Raw genomic sequence first — 18,085 nt, 5'->3', positions numbered from 1 at the left:
GTGCGATATAATTTCTTTTTATAATATTAATATTAAAAACTATTATTATTGTTTGGTATTTCATGATAAGAATTACAAAAATACACCATACTAATTTGATTTATCTAAACAATTTTTACTTCAGTGACATAAATTTTAATGAATATAGCAATACTAATATTGTCTATATTTTTATCAATAAATAATTATATATTATTTAAAGTCAATACTTATATTATAATGACTTGAGTTAGATTTATTATTCATTTAACAAATTAATAATAATAAATCATTTACCTTTGATGGATAAATATAATCAAACTTATCCAATATTATTGCTCTTATATTCACTTGTAAATATGTCTAAGTTCTTACTATAATTCTATATCTGAATGATCCTCTTCATTTTGGTTTATAAAAATATTTGATTAATTATATAAAATAATATAGATTTTAACATTCCGTTTTTAGTATACTTTAAATGCTTTTCTATCGCCAAATGAATTTACTGTAACTTAGAAATTCGATTCACCTAATTAAGATACTGTATATTTTTATTAATTATTGAAGATTTTTTAACATACACAGTAACTATAGATACTTATAAACAGGTAGCATCATTCTCTATAACAATGAAAATGGTTCCTTGTGAATGGGTCAAATGAAAAGTAATGTGCGAGCTTTTATGTTTTGTTAACATAAATTGTTCATAATTGGTTTTTGAGACTAAAATTGATTATCACCTTTTTGCTTCTCTCTGTTCGATTTCCTACTATATTGTTGTAGGATAGCAGCTATTAATTAAAACTTATAGCTATTTGCTAATTGTTTTCATAAAATATACTAAATACTAATTACGCAAATTTTAAAATAGTATATGATAATTTAAAGGTATTATGCAATTATTTTGTGTCATTTATACTAGACTATTTTGTGCTCAATTATATATTAATACAATAGATGCTGAAAATTCAATGTAACCCCAAAGCCTAGTTTATTCGTATAAAATTCATTGGAATAAGCAAGTTACATCCAGATGTAACGCAAATCAGCGAGAAATAAATTTTATGCTCATTGAATTTCTGATAAAGTATGAAATTTATATTTTAACTAATTTATTTTTTCTTAATGGATATAATCTAGCTATTTATTAAATTGCTGGAAAATTGCATCTTTAACTCATTCTACTAAGTATTGTTATTGAATGACAGTATAATTGCGTTAGAAATTATTCAATCAACATATATCCAATTGTTTCATTATTTAGAATTAATCAAAACATATTATAATAATAAAATAAGTATAACAAATTTTTAAATTACAGTATGGATATAATAATTACAAAATGAATCCACAAATTATGTTTACTAAAGTTAACATGAATTATATATAAACTAACAATTCATTAAATAGTAACTCTGCTAAACTGAAAGGGTTTATTAGATAGATATATGCTAATTTATCAAGTTTCAGTAATAATTTAATATTTAAATATAACCATTTATATTAATATAATCTATTTTTGCATGAGTATCTCAAATTTGTGATTTAATAATTATATATTACTATAATTAATATAATATTATTGCTGCTTAAAAACTAAAATCCATACCATCATTTAGATCAAGTTTATTATAATATATTTCAAAGTTCTATTTTCAGAAAATGACAGAAACTGGTACATGCTCAAATAAAGTCTTCACCTGCAAGGCTGGACATTTCTGCCCTGCAGAAGACTCAAGAACCGTAAATTGTAAGCCATGCTCTGAAGGTATGTTTTTTGGTTAAGGTTGTTACTGTGAAGCCAATACACCCATATACAACTGCCAAGAATGTAAGGGGAAACAGTGCTCTAAATGCATGCCTTAAACATTTTTATAAAATAACAAATGTGAATACTGTCCTTTAGACTGCGATATATGTGAAAACAGGAATTCTTGTATTACGTGCTCCAATGGCTACAAAAAGCACCCATAGACAGGCAATTGTGAGTAATCCTGTGAAAATTCAGATGGTTGTCTGAACATCGGATAAGGTTTTTGTAATCCAGCTACATAAATTTGTTAATCTTGCATTGAAAATTGTGTGAAGTGCTCTTCAGGTACAACTTGCCATTTCTGCAATCCTGATATATCTATCATTACGGTAGAAGGATAATGCACTAAGAAATGCTAAAATATTTAAAACGGAAATTACTGCAAAGATGGTGTTCCAACGGCTTGTGGTGAAGGTCTGACATCAGAGTGCAAATGTGGGAAAGCTTCAAATTGTGCTTCTTGTAATCAAACCTAGGACAAGTGCTAAATGTGTTTGCCGCATTGGAAATTTGACTCAAGTGGCAAATGTGCAAAATGCGAGGATGGATACAAATTACGTAGTCAAATGTGCTGGTTGTCTGAAAACTCTGATCCACCAGTTATAAATACGTTGGGTGGTGGTGCTATCACAGGAATAATAATAGCTGTAGTGATAGTTGTAGGGGTAGTTTGTGTCGGCACATTTTTGTTCATGAAAAAGAAAGTTTACAATGTTGCTGTAGAAATAAGAAATAATTTGAAGTGATTTATTTAATATGCTTAAATTAGATTTTTTTTAATAAAGAGGTCTTCAGTCTTTGGCATGGTAGTACTTGTTATAAAAATATCTATAATTATAGGAAAAATTAAAAATAAATACTGTTAAAACTCTCTGTATTACAGCATTACATCCTTTTAATACAACAACTATGTATTAAATGTAAATGGAAAAATAGAGCTGACACTTAGGACCCTAAGACATACTTTTAGAAAAAAAATTTATTTGCAACAAATTAAAAATTATGATATATATACTATAGTATTTCAGTTTATGCTTTTATATTGTATTATAAGTGTAAAAATATTATTTTTTAGATATAATTATTTAACCAGACCCAATAATATTCATAAATTTTGATATATAGGTTAAGTGATTAGAATTTTTTATTTTTAAAATTTATATGAGTCATCTTTTAATATGTAATAAAATAGTTAAGTTCTTAAATGAAAAAGTATTAAAAGAATTAAATAACATCGATGAGCTAGCCTTCATCGAACTAATAGTAAATAATGAACCATTATCAATAAATATTAAAGCTAACCCTAAATATAAATTCGTAAGTAATAAGGTATGTAGCAAAGTTGAATAAATAAGATTAATTAATAAAGATAAAGAAGTAATAGAAGTACTGCCTTAACAACTTGAACAATAGATTTATTATCATGCCCTTAATGTACTTAAAACTAATCAAGACTATAGTAAGTATATAATAATTAATAAGATAGAAACATGCAAATTTGGATCATACTATAAGTATAATATTTACTATCTAAATCTGAAGTTAAAGCTATTTCAAATATTGAACAACATTCAATAGAATTGTATTTTTGAATAACTAAATATACTTTCTTTAATAATATGGTATGCTATGTCTTCCGGATCCAAAAGGGTCCAAGAATAATAATTATAACATATCTTTTTAAAGAAATCTTTTTTTTATAAATAAAATGAATAGATAAGCAGTAGTTAAAGAGCAAGAATCAAAGCCAACTTACAAAGAAGCGATATCAGTTCTATAAAAATAAGATACCTTAGAAGACTACTCATAAGAGGTTATCAAGAATACTGAAGTACTTCTAAAAAGTTATGATGTTGAACCTCCAATTAAACTAAACTTCAGTCAAGTTAATTCTAATAATATGCAATCAGTTTTATTAAAGTTTGAGGATGATAGTAACAATGCTAAGTTTGGACATTATAGGAAAATACTAATGGCAAGATATATTTCGTTAAAATTAACAGACAGGCTATTGTATGATATGGTTGAATAAGTTGTAGCGTTATCAGAGTATTGTTTTAAAGGCAAGAAATAGGTCGACGTCAGACTGTACAACACGATGGTTATTTTAGATACGATTCTGTAAGAGAACTATTCAACTTCATCTAAAGTATGTAAGATTTATTTATAAGAATTAATTAATAGAGTTTTGAAAAATAATAAACGAAAAGATCTCATCAAGTTGGTTGATAATCGATTTTAGATAGTAACCAAAACGTTGACATGGTGTGGAATGTGAAACTTTTTTTACTTTTTTGTATGTATATGAGACGGTGTGTTGCGCTCCAATCCATGAGCAGGTTAAGTTAATGGAAATCAATGATTACTGGATGGCCTTATAGCAATAAATCGATTAATATTTATTTATTGATTAGTAAATAATAATGCCTGGCGTTTTGATGGTTTTGAAAATTTTAAAACTATTTTTTTGCCAAACCTTGAGCCTGCGAGTGGCTAGTACCTACTACTAGTTTATGTAAAATTTTATTGATTAACGTACATTATATAATATCAATTTCCATACCTATCGCAAACTTTTTCCCATCCGCTATTTTCACTTACCTATTGCACGTATACTTCAATAACCAAAAAACACGATACCACCAATTCTCATTATTATTCAAACTTATAACCTATTCACATTTTCACATCCAAAAAATATCAAACTGATAAAATGCTTCAAATACAATTTCCTGCGCTTAAGCTTTCTTCTACCCATAGCATGTATCAACTGATAATACGACCTGCCTCGCCTGCATATCATAATGCTCAACCTGCAAAAGAGAGACAAAAATTCTGCAAAATGCTTAAACTGCACCGCATAAAATTCCTGTCAAATCTGAACGAATCGGGACGCTATAAATCGCTCTGCCTGCATTTACTAAGACACCATGAAATGCGCCTCCGGAACATCGCATACCTGCTAGACGTGCGATTCTACTGATATAAGCAAATACGGTGTTTGAGCGAATGGGAATTTCATACCCGGAGGTAAATACACGGTTTCTGCAGCTAATCAAATGGGCAAGTCATGTGCGTTGGAACTTTGACTGCTGCATCGTGTGGAGGCGAAATCTAGATAGAGGGGTGCAAGTTTGCAGGTTTTGAAAATTATCTCACATGTAATGATAGTAAGACTAAGTGTGCTTCCTGCCTCCCTGGATATAAATTTGAATCTGAAAAATGCGAAAATTACGAAGATGGTTATTCTAAACTTGAATTTTCTGCTTGGTAACCAGCAAGGAGGCTGGGGACCTCTCCGGCGGTGCGGTTACGGGGAGTGTGATAGGTGTGATAGGTGCGTTGGTGGTGGTAGGGGGTGTTGGCGGCTGTTTTACGTAGTACTTCATCAAGAAAGGAAAGAGGTGAACGTATTTTTTACACATTAGTATTTCATTATGTACAGTTTCTAAATTATTATTTTTAATATATATCTAAGTTACAAACAATAAGATTTAAATTAATGGTTATAATGTCAAATCCAGGCTTCTAGTAGGTTCCTAGTCAAATGCTAGACATCTGGGAAGTTTTCTTAACTTTTTCAAAATATATTATAATAAGTTAAGTTGTTTATAGGATATACTTTACTAATTATACTATTGTGTTAATATTTTGAGATTATAGAAATAGCACCATTGGACGGTTTAGCGTAACATGTATGAGTATAATACTCTTTTTAGTACAATAATCACGCCTTAAGGTAATTTTTGGGTATAGGTTTACACTATTCAAAACATTAAATTTATATAATCTTCATTTTCAACTAATGGGTGAGAATATAAAACAATACTATTATATAAAATATCAGTTTCCAATATTGTATCCTATTCAACATGAACGTATTTAAAGCTTTAAGATTCTTAAATACTAAAATATTTAAGTAACCTTAATATTGATATAGTTTTTTAAATAGAAATGAATTGATTTATCAATTTTCAACAATTTGATTAATTTAATTAATAATATATTTCTACTACCTATTACCAATTAAAGTAAATATATTTTTATGAAAAATGCAAATATTGTTATTTTATCAAACTAGAAATACTAAATTTAATAAAAGTAAAATGTATATTAAAGTATTAAATATTAATTATAGCATATGTTTCAAAATCCTCTAAAATCTATTAATTACTTTTTATATATTATATTTATCCTTATTTAAATCACGCTATTAATTCTAAATTTGGATATTAAAATTTAACTATACAATTTATAATAAGTTAATTATAAAAACAAAATCTTAACAATACTACACATACTCATATATAACTATTATAGCGAAACCCACAAAACTTAAAATGCTAGGCACGTGCTCTGGCTCTACTAACAACTGCACAGGGAACAGTTTCTGCCCAGACTCAACTACGACCAGCACTGATTGCCTACCATGCAAGTATGAATGCCTCACGTGCTCAGGTACCTCTGCTGATAACACAATTTGCAAAACTTGCCGTGCTGGAATGTACCTTACGACCCGCAAAACTTGTAACTACTGCGACCCCACATGTCTTACTTGCGCAACTTCTCAGTATACCTGTACAAGTTGCAGGGAAGGGGACCGACCGAGAGGGGATATTTGCGTTACGCCCTGCACATCTAAGTCCGACTGCGCCAGCAACCAGATTTGTGGCAATACATTCTGCTTGACCTGCTTTAGTGCTTGCACGAGTTGTGTGGGTTCGTTAGTTAATTGTACGAACTGTTCTAAGGGTTATGCGCTTGTAGGTACTTCATGCAGACATTGCACCGCTCGTAATTGCGATAACTGCGACGGATAACTTAACACCTGTAAAAAATGTAATTCTGGTTTTAGACTCTAGGGTACCGCCTGCTAACCATGCGCAGTTACGAATTGTTCGAATTGCGCTGCAAGTAAAGATACCTGCGAACTCTGCAAAAATAACTACAGTCTGAGCAACAATACCTGTACTGCATGTGCTGAAAATCTTAACTAACAGTGCTAGTGCGGCATGGCCGAGAATTGCACAACATGCGGTGCTAGCAATTCTGGCGTTTGCGGAAGCTGCTTGCCAGGATTTTTCAAGGGGACCGATGCAGGGAGTGATACTTGCACAGCTTGCTCTGCTAACTGTATAAACTGTACTTCGAATTCCGTTTGCACCTCTTGCGCGAACGGATTTTTTCTCAAAGGTGGAAAGTGCGTAGTCTGCGATGACGCAAACTGCAAGACCTGCCCAGGCAAAAAAGACACCTGCACGGTGTGCAAAGATGGCTTTTCGATACTAGAAAATAAATGCATAAAACAGTGCTCCAGCAGGGTTGAATGCAAATCTAACCAAATCTGCGATACGATCTGCAAAGATTGCACCGGAAACTGCGCAACGTGCAAGGGCTCTGTAGCTACGTGCCTGACGTGCGAGTCTAGCTTTATCTTAGATGGAGGTAAATGTTCATCATGTCCCAACAACTGCGTGAACTGTGACGGTGATAAAAATTATTGTAAAATTTGCAAGGACGGCTTTTTTAACTAAGACGGAACCTGCACTGAGTGTGATGGAAAGAATTCCGAAAAGTGCACGTGCGGTGAAGCAGTTAACTGTGCTACTTGTGAGGCTTCTAATAAATCAAAATGTGGAACTTGCATTATTGGATATAAAAAGGCTGATGATGGTACATGCTAGATTTGTGATGACGGGTATCTGATGATGGGAATTGTCTGCGAGAAATGCAACGATACTTGTGCTACTTGTTCCAAGGGAGTTGATGTGTGTGATACATGTTAGGTTGGTCACCAGATTACTATTCACTAAACATGTCAGACTGATTGTGGTACAGTATTAGCAGAGGGGAATGCATGCATTGGTGATTCGGCTGCTACATGTGGAGATAAAGTCCAGACAACTGAGTGCAAGTGTACAAATGCGAAGAACTGTCTCATCTGTAATCATAATAACACAAAGTGCGGTTCCTGCCTGCCTGGATATAAATTTGAATCTGATGAATGTTAAAAATGCGATGATGGGGCTGAACAGACTGGAGCCTTCTGCTTCTCCACCAGAAAGGAGTATGTGAGCCTCTCAGGAGGCACGGTGACGAAAATTGTGATTGCTGTTTTAGTGGTAGCTGGTGGTGCCGGTGGAGTTCTAACGTATTACTTCATCAAGAAGGCGAAGAAGTGAAAATTATTTGATTTTGCACATTAATATTCTAGTGTCTTCAAAATATGTGAAATTTATTAATTGATTTTTCAGAAATCAATTCTATCATTGTTACCATTATTAATTTAAATTATCCTGGATATAGACTGAATTTGATATTACTGACTATTAACTTAAGTAAAGGTATTTTTCTAAATAAAATTTCAAAACTCAGCTAGAAATGGTTTACGAATCTTTAATAAAACGATATTGAGACTGCAAATACCATTAAGCAATATGTATTATTTCTATGTTGCTGAATTATTTTAAATGACATGAAATTTCATTATTGATATTCCCTGCTTAATGGATACTATTCCTTTTAGGTAGCTCTACTATTAGGTAGATTTCATTCTCTTCTAAATTAACAAATAAGTTATTTTAATATAATATATAATTAATATTAAATTATCATTTGCATGAAGTATCTCTAGTATTAACTGATATCTAATATAGAATGGAATACCTTTGAATATCATTCCTAGGAATTAAGGAATGTTACCAGGACCCCTAAGTAAATTGTATTCTTATACTAAGCAAAATGCATTAAACCATCCTGTGCATGGCCAGCACAATCACATAGAATGCAAACCCACTTCCATCCTGCCAGCACCCTAGCAAGACTCTTACCTATTTTAGAATATCCCATATTCTAGTATTCCACGTCCAGCAACACACGTCTGCTATACCTAGCAAACTGATTTTTCTTGACTCTACCGAATAACCCTTAAAACCTACAACCTCGAAGTCCTTGCTAGCCGTGAATTTATGATTATACACAGCCCTACTTATATGAAAATGCTAATTTTCATCAGTTTACTTGGTACAATCTAAGCAACTCATTAACAAGACACGCTCCAAAACGCGAATCCTAAAATTGCTAAATGCTACAATTTACTGTTATGCCTAATATAAAATGCCACATAATGGCAGGTAACTGTATCACCGCGGCATCACTATACTGCCAAACCCTCCATTTCTTGACCCAACTCCGGGTTACTGCCTGCTACTTCAATGGGTTAAAGAGAATTAGAACTTGCGAGCAGAAATTTGAATTCAAATAAACGTGTTAATGCGGTTCTATACGGGTGTAAATACTCCACAATAATAATATTTGCATCATTTTCTGATATTTAGCACCAAACTAATTATTGATTATACTTTTTTGGTAACCTAAGTATGATAAAGATTATTACACCGGGTAGAATAAAATAAAAGTATACAATGAAGTTATTATAATTTATTTTTCCCCATACTTTAGTTGAATCAGCATCAACTAACTAGATATTTTAACTATTGAACTTTTGATATGATTAATTAAAAGTGGTCGTTGTTTTTTCTTGACGATGAACATATAACCACAAAGCCTGCAATTCGACCAACCGTAGCTAACACGTCTATAACTACATCAATAATATACCTAATACTTATTTGGTAGTATGTGAATGTAATATACCATTAGTAAGAGAATAATCAGTTTAACATTTAGATATAACCCTGAAGAACTAAGTCATAATCAAAAAATGCTAAAAGATCATTTATGGTTTCAAAAAAACACATCATAATTTCATTATTCTGTTACGAACCATAAAGAAATTTAGCCTTTCGGACACGGATAAATATCATTTTACTCTTTTTTTGATGGAGGCTTATTACTCTATCTTAAATATTCTTTGCTAATGTTTTGCTTATTATATTTATCATTTATATGTTAAATGTATTGCGATTGAGTTTAGAGTTTGACAGATTTATTATTCTATTATACTATTTTATAGTTTAGATTTTATATTTATTTTACTTGTTATTTAAGAAAATATGTATTATCGTAACTAGGATTATTTTTTATTAAACGTATAAGATTAGGTTTCTGCTATCGTATTTTAATATTGATAATTATATTTTTGTTATATTATTTTAGTTCTTATTCAATTTATTTGCATAGCATTTATTGCGACGTCAGGATTTTCTTAATATTAGAGTTTCACTTATTGGTATGAAAAATGATTCAAATACATAAAACGCCATATTGAATTTGAAAGTTCATACCATTGAATTATTTTCATATTGCAGACCGTTGAAACACAATCGCATACGAGCTCATATTTCTCACGACCCGCTGTAGCCTAAATACACTTTGAAATGAACTTTTTAATTATAATAAAACAGCTTTACAAAATAATTTTTAAATTATGCAAAATCTAAATTTCTGTAGCATTAAAAGGCGCAAGAGAAATATGAAAAGTAATAGGGTACATTTTGCTTTTGTTAAAATAAATTTTTCATAATTGGTTTTTGAAACTGAGATCGATCAGGGACTTTTTGATTCTCTCTATGCTATTTATTACTATGTGGTTGTACGGTTTCAGCTATTAATTAAAACTTCGCTATTTGTTAATTGTTCTCATAAAATATACTAAATACTAATTATGCACATTTTGAAATATCATATGATAATTTAGAGCTATTAAGTAATTAGTTTGTGTCTGTTATACTAAACTATTTTGGGCTCAACTATTTATTAATACAATTAATGCTGAAAAATCAATCTAATGCTAAAAACTACTTAATTCGTATAAAACTAATTAGAATAAGCAAGCTACATCCAAAATTTAACTCAAATCAGGGAGAAATTAATTCTACACATATTGAACTTCCGATAAAATATGAAATTTATATCTTAACTAATTTATTTTTCTAATTGACATAATTTAGCTATTAATACCAATTTTTAGCAAATTGCATCTTTTAACCTATTCTATTAAGTATTGTTATTAATGAGAGTATACTTATAATGAAGCATCAGAAATTATTCAATCACTATATCCAATTGGTTCATTATTTATAATTCACTAAATATATTATAATAAATGAAGTAACTATAATCTGTTTGTATCTTATCATATGTGTATAATAATTATAAAATGAATCTCAAAATTATATTTTACAAAAATAATATTACCTATGTATAAACTGATAATTCATTAAATGAAAATTCTGTTAACCTGAAAGTGTTTATTAGATAGATATAGGTTAATTTATGAAGTTTCTGTAATAATTAAGTATTTGTAAATATAACCATTTATATTAATATAATCTATTTTTAGATAAGTATATCAAATCTGTGATTTAATAATTATATATTACTACAATTAATATAGTATTATTGCTATTTAAAAACTAAAATCCATACCATCATTTATATCAAGTTTACTAATATATTTCGAAGTTCCATTTTCAGAAAATGACAGAAGCTTGGACATGCTCTGAAGATATAGTATATGGCTAAAGTTGTTACTGCGAAGACAGCAAACCCATATACAACTGCCAAGAATGTGCGGGAAATCAATGCTCTAAATGCGTGCGTAATACATTTTTATCAAATAATAAATGTCTCGACTGTCCTTCAAACTGCGATACCTGTACAGATAACAATTCTTGCATTACGTGCTCCGAAGGCTACGAAAAGAACCAAAATACCGGCATTTGTGAGTTACCCTGTAAAAGCGAAGATGGTTGTCAACCCATAGAAGTATATTTAGGTGAACCAGCTACATAAATGTCTATACCTTGTATTACACCTTGCTTATTTTGCTCTTTAGACCAAATTTGCTATTTCTGTCACCCTGAAAAAGCTGTCACTACGGTAGAAGGACAATGTACTGCCATTTGCGAAAATATTTAAAACGGAAATTACTGCAAAAATGGTGTTCCAACGGCGTGTGGTGACGGTCTGACTTCGGAATGCAAATGTGGTGATGCTATAAATTGTGCGTCTTGCACTCCTACCAAAAACAAGTGCGCAACCTGTTTGCCGCATATGAAATTTGACTCAACTGGCAAATGTGCAGAATGCGATGATGGATACGAATTGCGTGCTAAAATGTGCTGGTTGTCTGAAACTTAGGATCCACCGCCAGTTCCAGGACCAGTTCCAGTTGTTGTAAATAAGTTGGGCGGTGGTGCTATCGCAGGAATCACAATAGCTGTAGTGATAGTTGTAGGGGTAGTTTGTGTCGGCACATTTTTGTTCATGAAAAAGAAAGTTTACAATGTTGCTGTAGAAATAAGAAATAATTTGAAGTGATTTATTTAATATGCTTAAATTAGATTTTTTTTAATAAAGAGGTCTTCAGTCTTTGGCATGGTAGTACTTGTTATAAAAATATCTATAATTATAGGAAAAATTAAAAATAAATACTGTTAAAACTCTCTGTATTACAGCAATAAACCCTTTTAATACAAATGTGTAGTTAACACTTCATACTGTAAAACTTATTTTAAGAAAAAATTATCAACAAAGAATTTAAAACTTATGATATATACTATAATATTTCATGTTAAACTTTTTATATTCTATTATAAGAAAAAAGTTATTTTTATTTTTCTTCTTTCTCTCTGATATTTTATGTTATTTATATTGACTTTAATTACTTTTTATCTTTTCATGACATAATCTACACTAATTAAACTTACCTTAGCATTTACTGCAGCATGCATGTAAACTGACATCAAAAGCATTCACATTAGTTTTTTAGTTTTAGAAATATGTTCCTATTATATAGGGAAAGTATCATGAATTTATCAGTACTTTATTATAGGCAAATCATATATAATACTAAATATTAATTTATCCAAGTATTTTATAAGTTGTATGTAAATTTTCATTCTAATTTTACCAGAACAAAAACTGCTAGCAAAACAAATATAGAAAAGATACAAAAAATGAGTGCCCAAAAACTTAATCTGCGTTCCATTAAAGGATTTAAAGATGCAAGGTAAACTTATATAACCCTCCCATTTTTGTTATTAGATATTTATTTCACAGGTGGCATCCAATCTTACTAATTTCCACCAGCATCGTAATTAATAAAGAACATACTCGGTGCGGCCAACACATACAACTTTGGTATTTTTATCTTTCCATTCTGTGACCCAAAAATTGTGACATTTTACTAATATATATTAGAACAATTTTATTCTTATTATTGGTATGCAAACTAATGTTTATGGAATCTTATAGTTCCAATTAGTCTTATTTATGCCATATGCAAAATCTATTGATTCAAATGAAGTAAGTAACTCTCTATAGTTAAGAGTGTTAAATAATCATTATAGATCTTAACAATATATTGAATATATCTTACAATTTATTAGTTCTACTATTTTATTGCAAAATTTCCCTGCATGGCAGTATCCTGTAAATGCATCACCACACAGTCTAACCAGTAAACCTAGACTGTAAGATTTAGGGATATGTATGCTAATGTTTACATACTCTCTTATACCCACTTATGGCTTATATAGTTTTGCGGATCATAAATTCAGTTTTTGGCTATTATCCACAAATATTTTTGCACTATATTTACGGATCGTTAAGCGGAGGCATCGGATACTTTATAAATGTCTGGTTTATGTGCCTTTTTATCCTTCTACTTGCTCATTAAATTTAACTGGAAGTATTTTCCTCTTCCACTAGCTAGTGTTTCTACTATTATACGTTCTCACTATCTTGTATAACAAGATTTGATATATGATTTAGCATCAGCTCCTTTTATGCCTCTGCTATCCACAATCTCATTAAAAATATCAAGCAAGACAATATTTATAAAAATAAATCTCTGGATAGTAATTATTTTACACCCAATGATGATAACCTGTGCCTTTCCTAAAATAATGGTCAAAGCTAGATCTGAGGATGTTTTCATAATAATAATCTTGATTTTAAACTATTTGAACTCATCCTTAGTAACTCCTTGGTTAAAGTCTTAAAAAGGTCTTATATATATTTATCAGTGGCTTCTAGAGCGGGTGACTCTAGTTCTTGATTAAAAATGAGTTTTGAGTGGACTCCAAAATTTGGGCCATTTCAAGAATTTGGAACGATTATAGATGAAATAAAAAATTAATCATCTAATTCTAAATCAACTAAAATGAAAGGATATAATGATTATTATATAATCTTCTATCATTTTTGATTACCAGGCGAAGAAAATTCAAGACATGCTTTAGGAACTTAAGTGTTAATAAAAATGCATTACAAATCAATTTCCTGGATGTTTAGTCTTTACTACATGTAAACAACTAATTTTACATGTACTTGCAAACTACTCACCACGAGCATCGTCTTGATTCTGATGCTGATATTTCTTAGCGCTTACTCACACTAATAAAAATACTGTTTTCACTTAACGTACCCTTTGAAAACTGCCCTTCTTACAGCATTTTCCCTCATTTTCTGCTGAATGAACTGATAGCAATCCGCCCCGCCCTCATCCTGCATGATTCCGAGCATCTCCCCAGCAAACTTATTCTTCCCAGACAACTCTGCTAGCACCGTTTCGAACCGTCTAACTAGCATTGTCTAACCGCACATAGCCTAAAATTCGACCTCCGCACCACCTACACGCTCCCCCACCTCGCGCACCACCCGCTCGACCCCAAGCTCCAAAAAAGCAGATATATGGGGCCGCTTAATTTTGGCCTTTTCGGCCTCGCATAGCTGGTTAAACTGCCCGCTTTTCGGCACGTTCAGACTGCTGGATTGGCTCCGGTGACGCGTCCTCGAAATCGTCGGAATCATCGTAATCTTCTGAATTTCGAGGCTGCGGGGCGTGTGCGCATCCAGGAACGACTGGACGCAGCTGGCTGCCAGAATGACGTTCTTGACGTCCGCGGAGCCGCTGAACTGCAGCTGTTTCAGCCGCTGCGAGAGGTGTGGAGTGGTGAAGAAACGGAGAAGAAACTGTGGAAGGGAGACTGGTAGATGTCTAATATGTTGTAGAGAACTAATAGAAATCGGTTTCTGAGGGTGTGATTTCGGGCTAGAAACTGCAATTTCGAGCTGTCGCTGCAGGGCGATTTCGGCCGTTTCCAGCGTTTCCTGGGCCATTAGCGCAGTTTTCAGGAGCGTCAGATCGCGCGCCTGGAAGTTTTTGGCTATTTTTTCGTTGAAATAGCGGATTATGGGCCAGTTCTTGCGCTACTAAATTGCGTTTTTGACGAGCATTTGGGCGATTTCTGTGGTTGTCTGCTGGTTTTGATTTTAGAGATTTAAGCGATTTTCAGCCACTGAAAAATCAAAAAATCCACTTGAAATTTTCTCGTACTTCAAAATTTGAAGAATGCGCAATCGCTTAGAATAGCGATTTTAAAATTGACTTTCATTTTGATTTTCCACTCCTATTTCTTTTCTTTCATTTTTATATATATTATTATACGAATTAAAACAGTTTGAATCTAAAACAGCCCTGCGCCAGCCCTCTGCGCTCTTCCGGCACTGGCGCAAAACGTGCGAATATTCGGCAAAGAGCGCCTTCACGCCAGCGACCTCCCTGTGCACGCGCCGGCGCTGTGCGGTCATGCGCTGCGCCCGCTGGTAGCGCTCCAGATTCTGCAATTGTGGTTCGTAATTTTCCGTTCCAAAACTGAAAAATGCGCGAGAAACTTTAGGAACTTCAAGTTTTCGGCGGATCAGTTGCCAGTCGAAAAGCGACTTTTTGTCCCAATTTTTGCTGTGCCGCGGCAGCAGTTTCTCGGCTGCGCGGCGGCCGGACTGCGCGATCGCGCGATAGTCGAGCCGTTCGAAGCTGACCATGTAGGGCTCCAGCGCCGCCTCGTCACCGCCCAGCAGCTGGATCACGTCGTGCATGCGCTGCTTCATCGCTTCGCTGCGCAGCTGACTGACGTTATGGTACTCAATCTGACTTATAGCAGATTTCCGGAAATTGTACTAGAATTCATTTTGAATTTGACTTTTCACTCCTTTTTTGAAAAACTCATTTAACAGTTCTTGCGCAGATAAGCGATTTTTAGCGCTCAATTCGCCCATTTTGCGCACGAGGCGAACGAGCTCGAAATCGCAGCCCACGAGGAACTCCGGGTGGCTGAAGTAGATGAGCTCCTCGAGCGAAATGCCGCAGGGAGCGGTGCCCAAAAGGTTGATCCCGCAGCCAACTTTCGCGATTCGATTCGCCCCAAAAACGCTCCGAATCGCCAGAATTTCGTCGAAATTTTGGAAATTTTGGGAGCGAAAAATCGAATTCTTTCCCAAAACAATTTGCAAAACTGCGCAAAATGCCGAGAAAATGTCGATTTTGGGCGACTGCGGCAGCGGTAAAATCGTCTCAGGAGCGTGGTATCCGTGCGTTCCGGACTGCGGCAAATTCGGAAGTTTCTGCTTTTGCGCGTTTGTCGGATTCGGAAAAAACGCGTTTTAGGGAGTTTGTGGTTCAAGATTAAGTGGAGTGAAAAATGAAATTGTTTCTGAAATTGACTGTGATAACCCAAAATCGATCAGGACGCCGCGTTTGAGCGTTTTGGAGTAGAGGAAATTTCCGGGTTTTACGTCCCTGTGCGTCAGCGTGCGCTCCGTAACCGCCAGGGCCGACAGGAGCGAAAAAATGTAGTGCCGCAGGTCGTCCGGCGTGTAGCGGCCGATTTGGGCCTTGAAATCGTCACCGTCGAACTTGTTAAAAACTAGCGACGTCTGGAGCGAAAAATCGTTGAAAACGACCTGCTGCAGCTGGATGATGTGGGGGCTCGCACAGCCCCGCAGGAACTCGATTTCGCGCAGGATCGATGTAGGGTTTCGGGTGAGTCGGATTCGCTTTATCGCACGTCGCTGGAAGTCTGGCGTGTAGGCCGAGAAAACCAGCGAAAATGCGCCCCTGCCGATCTGGTGCTGCACTTTCAGCGATTTTGGGTCGAGTTCTGGGAAGAATTTCTGCTGCAGGTAATCGTTCATTTTTAGGAAGGAAAATATATGCTAATTTAGTGTATAATAAGTGTAAATTATTTGAAATGGTTGATAATAGCGATCGATTTGTTGCAAATAAATGGATAATAATAATAGAATACTGTACATATAGATCGTAGTTTCTGGGAATTCTTTAATTTCTATGTTTGTTCATATAAATATTATGATCTATAAACATGAAAAGTATGTGAATAAGTCTAGTTTCAGATGCTTAGTCAGATTAATTTCTAGTAAAACTGCAATAAATTAGTTTCACAATATAGTAATATAGGTTGGATTAAGAAGAAAATTTTATATTCAATAAAATATTATTTCATTAATATATATTAATATATGATTATAACACTTTTTCAATAATGAAGACCCGTCTCCAATTGAAAAAACTTCTCATATAAACTAGCTCTTTCTCACCATCTAAGCTAAGCACTCCTTTAGCTAGAAGTAACTGTGGATCTCCTAGATTTTTGTAGTAGATCAAGAAGGGTACTAATCAGTCGCATGATATCTCCACTATCCCGCAACATTCATTTATGGCTTCTCTTGATGCATAGATTAATATGTAGCTCACATCCAATGACGATTCTTCATCAGATTATTACAATACTATCAACAATATCAGCTAAAGTTTTTGCAACCCAGATAAATAGTCTATAGTACAATTAAACAAGCTTTAATTGGATATTAAAAAGCAAAATTAAAACATACTTGAGTATGTGACAAAGCTTGATGATATTTGGGGGTTAGTTTCCGATGCAGAGGTTTGGTTAATAAACTAGAGACTAAATATCTTAAAGCTTAAACAGTCATAGTAAAATGTAGAATGAGTAATAATAATATTATTATTATTTCATAAGTCTAGAAAAATTTCTACGGTTAAAACAAATATTTGATAATATTATTTTTATATGGACAATTAATATTTGAATGAAATAAATAATATTTATAATATTTATTTGATATTCTCCAATATATCGAAAAACTTAACATATTTCAATATATTCAACTCAATTAGGAATTCTAACCATTTAATCAATGATAATAAATATATCAAATGAAACATTAACAAACATTTTAGATGTTGAGCTAGCGAAAGTTAATAAATACACTAAAGTTCATTAACGATTCAAAATTAATTGTAAAACTCACTTGACCCCAATCATAATATAGATAACCAGGAAAAAGATGTTTTATACTTTATTTTACCTTATGGTAAAGTAAATTATAAAGTTTTTAAAATATACAAAATATAAATTTCTCTATACCTTATTTTAGAGTCTAACTAAACATTTTTCCAATAATTTTTGGTTTTACTTTACATTAAAAATATATTATATA

General features: G+C 32.8%; 11 protein-coding genes and 1 pseudogene across 11 annotated transcripts; 8 read left to right on the top strand and 4 right to left on the bottom strand. All coding sequences in view use genetic code 6, as the record gives it.

Moving 5' to 3' along the window:
- Positions 1 to 1,644: 1,644 nt before the first annotated feature.
- SS50377_21386 (Cysteine-rich membrane protein 2) lies at positions 1,645 to 2,541 on the top strand (the record flags this gene model as incomplete). The annotated part of the gene is made up of 1 exon (XM_067905313.1): positions 1,645 to 2,541. One exon carries the CDS (start codon positions 1,645 to 1,647, stop codon positions 2,539 to 2,541), a length of 897 nt encoding a protein of 298 aa, XP_067766630.1.
- A 458-nt stretch (positions 2,542 to 2,999) lies between these two features.
- On the top strand, positions 3,000 to 3,335 carry SS50377_21385 (uncharacterized protein; the record flags this gene model as incomplete). The annotated part of the gene is made up of 1 exon (XM_067905312.1): positions 3,000 to 3,335. One exon carries the CDS (start codon positions 3,000 to 3,002, stop codon positions 3,333 to 3,335), a length of 336 nt encoding a protein of 111 aa, XP_067766629.1.
- A 168-nt stretch (positions 3,336 to 3,503) lies between these two features.
- Positions 3,504 to 4,073, top strand: SS50377_21384 (uncharacterized protein; the record flags this gene model as incomplete). Its single annotated transcript, XM_067905311.1, has 1 exon — positions 3,504 to 4,073. The coding sequence occupies one exon, from the start codon at positions 3,504 to 3,506 to the stop codon at positions 4,071 to 4,073; it is 570 nt and encodes a 189-aa protein (XP_067766628.1).
- Positions 4,074 to 4,865: 792 nt separating this feature from the next.
- SS50377_21383 (Cysteine-rich membrane protein 1) lies at positions 4,866 to 5,120 on the top strand (annotated as a pseudogene).
- A 1,015-nt stretch (positions 5,121 to 6,135) lies between these two features.
- Positions 6,136 to 7,977, top strand: SS50377_21382 (Cysteine-rich membrane protein 1; the record flags this gene model as incomplete). Its single annotated transcript, XM_067905310.1, has 1 exon — positions 6,136 to 7,977. The coding sequence occupies one exon, from the start codon at positions 6,136 to 6,138 to the stop codon at positions 7,975 to 7,977; it is 1,842 nt and encodes a 613-aa protein (XP_067766627.1).
- A 429-nt stretch (positions 7,978 to 8,406) lies between these two features.
- Positions 8,407 to 8,838, bottom strand: SS50377_21381 (uncharacterized protein; the record flags this gene model as incomplete). Its single annotated transcript, XM_067905309.1, has 1 exon — positions 8,407 to 8,838. The coding sequence occupies one exon, from the start codon at positions 8,836 to 8,838 to the stop codon at positions 8,407 to 8,409; it is 432 nt and encodes a 143-aa protein (XP_067766626.1).
- A 110-nt stretch (positions 8,839 to 8,948) lies between these two features.
- Positions 8,949 to 9,533, bottom strand: SS50377_21380 (uncharacterized protein; the record flags this gene model as incomplete). Its single annotated transcript, XM_067905308.1, has 1 exon — positions 8,949 to 9,533. The coding sequence occupies one exon, from the start codon at positions 9,531 to 9,533 to the stop codon at positions 8,949 to 8,951; it is 585 nt and encodes a 194-aa protein (XP_067766625.1).
- A 387-nt stretch (positions 9,534 to 9,920) lies between these two features.
- On the bottom strand, positions 9,921 to 10,250 carry SS50377_21379 (uncharacterized protein; the record flags this gene model as incomplete). The annotated part of the gene is made up of 1 exon (XM_067905307.1): positions 9,921 to 10,250. One exon carries the CDS (start codon positions 10,248 to 10,250, stop codon positions 9,921 to 9,923), a length of 330 nt encoding a protein of 109 aa, XP_067766624.1.
- Positions 10,251 to 11,236: 986 nt separating this feature from the next.
- Positions 11,237 to 12,079, top strand: SS50377_21378 (Cysteine-rich membrane protein 2; the record flags this gene model as incomplete). Its single annotated transcript, XM_067905306.1, has 1 exon — positions 11,237 to 12,079. The coding sequence occupies one exon, from the start codon at positions 11,237 to 11,239 to the stop codon at positions 12,077 to 12,079; it is 843 nt and encodes a 280-aa protein (XP_067766623.1).
- A 916-nt stretch (positions 12,080 to 12,995) lies between these two features.
- SS50377_21377 (Transmembrane domain-containing protein) lies at positions 12,996 to 13,529 on the top strand (the record flags this gene model as incomplete). The annotated part of the gene is made up of 1 exon (XM_067905305.1): positions 12,996 to 13,529. The coding sequence occupies one exon, from the start codon at positions 12,996 to 12,998 to the stop codon at positions 13,527 to 13,529; it is 534 nt and encodes a 177-aa protein (XP_067766622.1).
- Positions 13,530 to 14,176: 647 nt separating this feature from the next.
- Positions 14,177 to 16,738, bottom strand: SS50377_21376 (Kinase, CDC7; the record flags this gene model as incomplete). Its single annotated transcript, XM_067905304.1, has 1 exon — positions 14,177 to 16,738. The coding sequence occupies one exon, from the start codon at positions 16,736 to 16,738 to the stop codon at positions 14,177 to 14,179; it is 2,562 nt and encodes an 853-aa protein (XP_067766621.1).
- Positions 16,739 to 17,106: 368 nt separating this feature from the next.
- Positions 17,107 to 17,574, top strand: SS50377_21375 (uncharacterized protein; the record flags this gene model as incomplete). Its single annotated transcript, XM_067905303.1, has 1 exon — positions 17,107 to 17,574. The coding sequence occupies one exon, from the start codon at positions 17,107 to 17,109 to the stop codon at positions 17,572 to 17,574; it is 468 nt and encodes a 155-aa protein (XP_067766620.1).
- Positions 17,575 to 18,085: the final 511 nt, after the last annotated feature.

The sequence above is a fragment of the Spironucleus salmonicida genome, chromosome 2 (genome assembly GCF_000497125.1).
Source record: "Spironucleus salmonicida strain ATCC 50377 chromosome 2, whole genome shotgun sequence".
In the NCBI taxonomy this organism is placed as follows: Eukaryota; Fornicata; order Diplomonadida; family Hexamitidae; genus Spironucleus; species Spironucleus salmonicida.
This window is presented reverse-complemented; position numbering and strand designations above follow the sequence as displayed.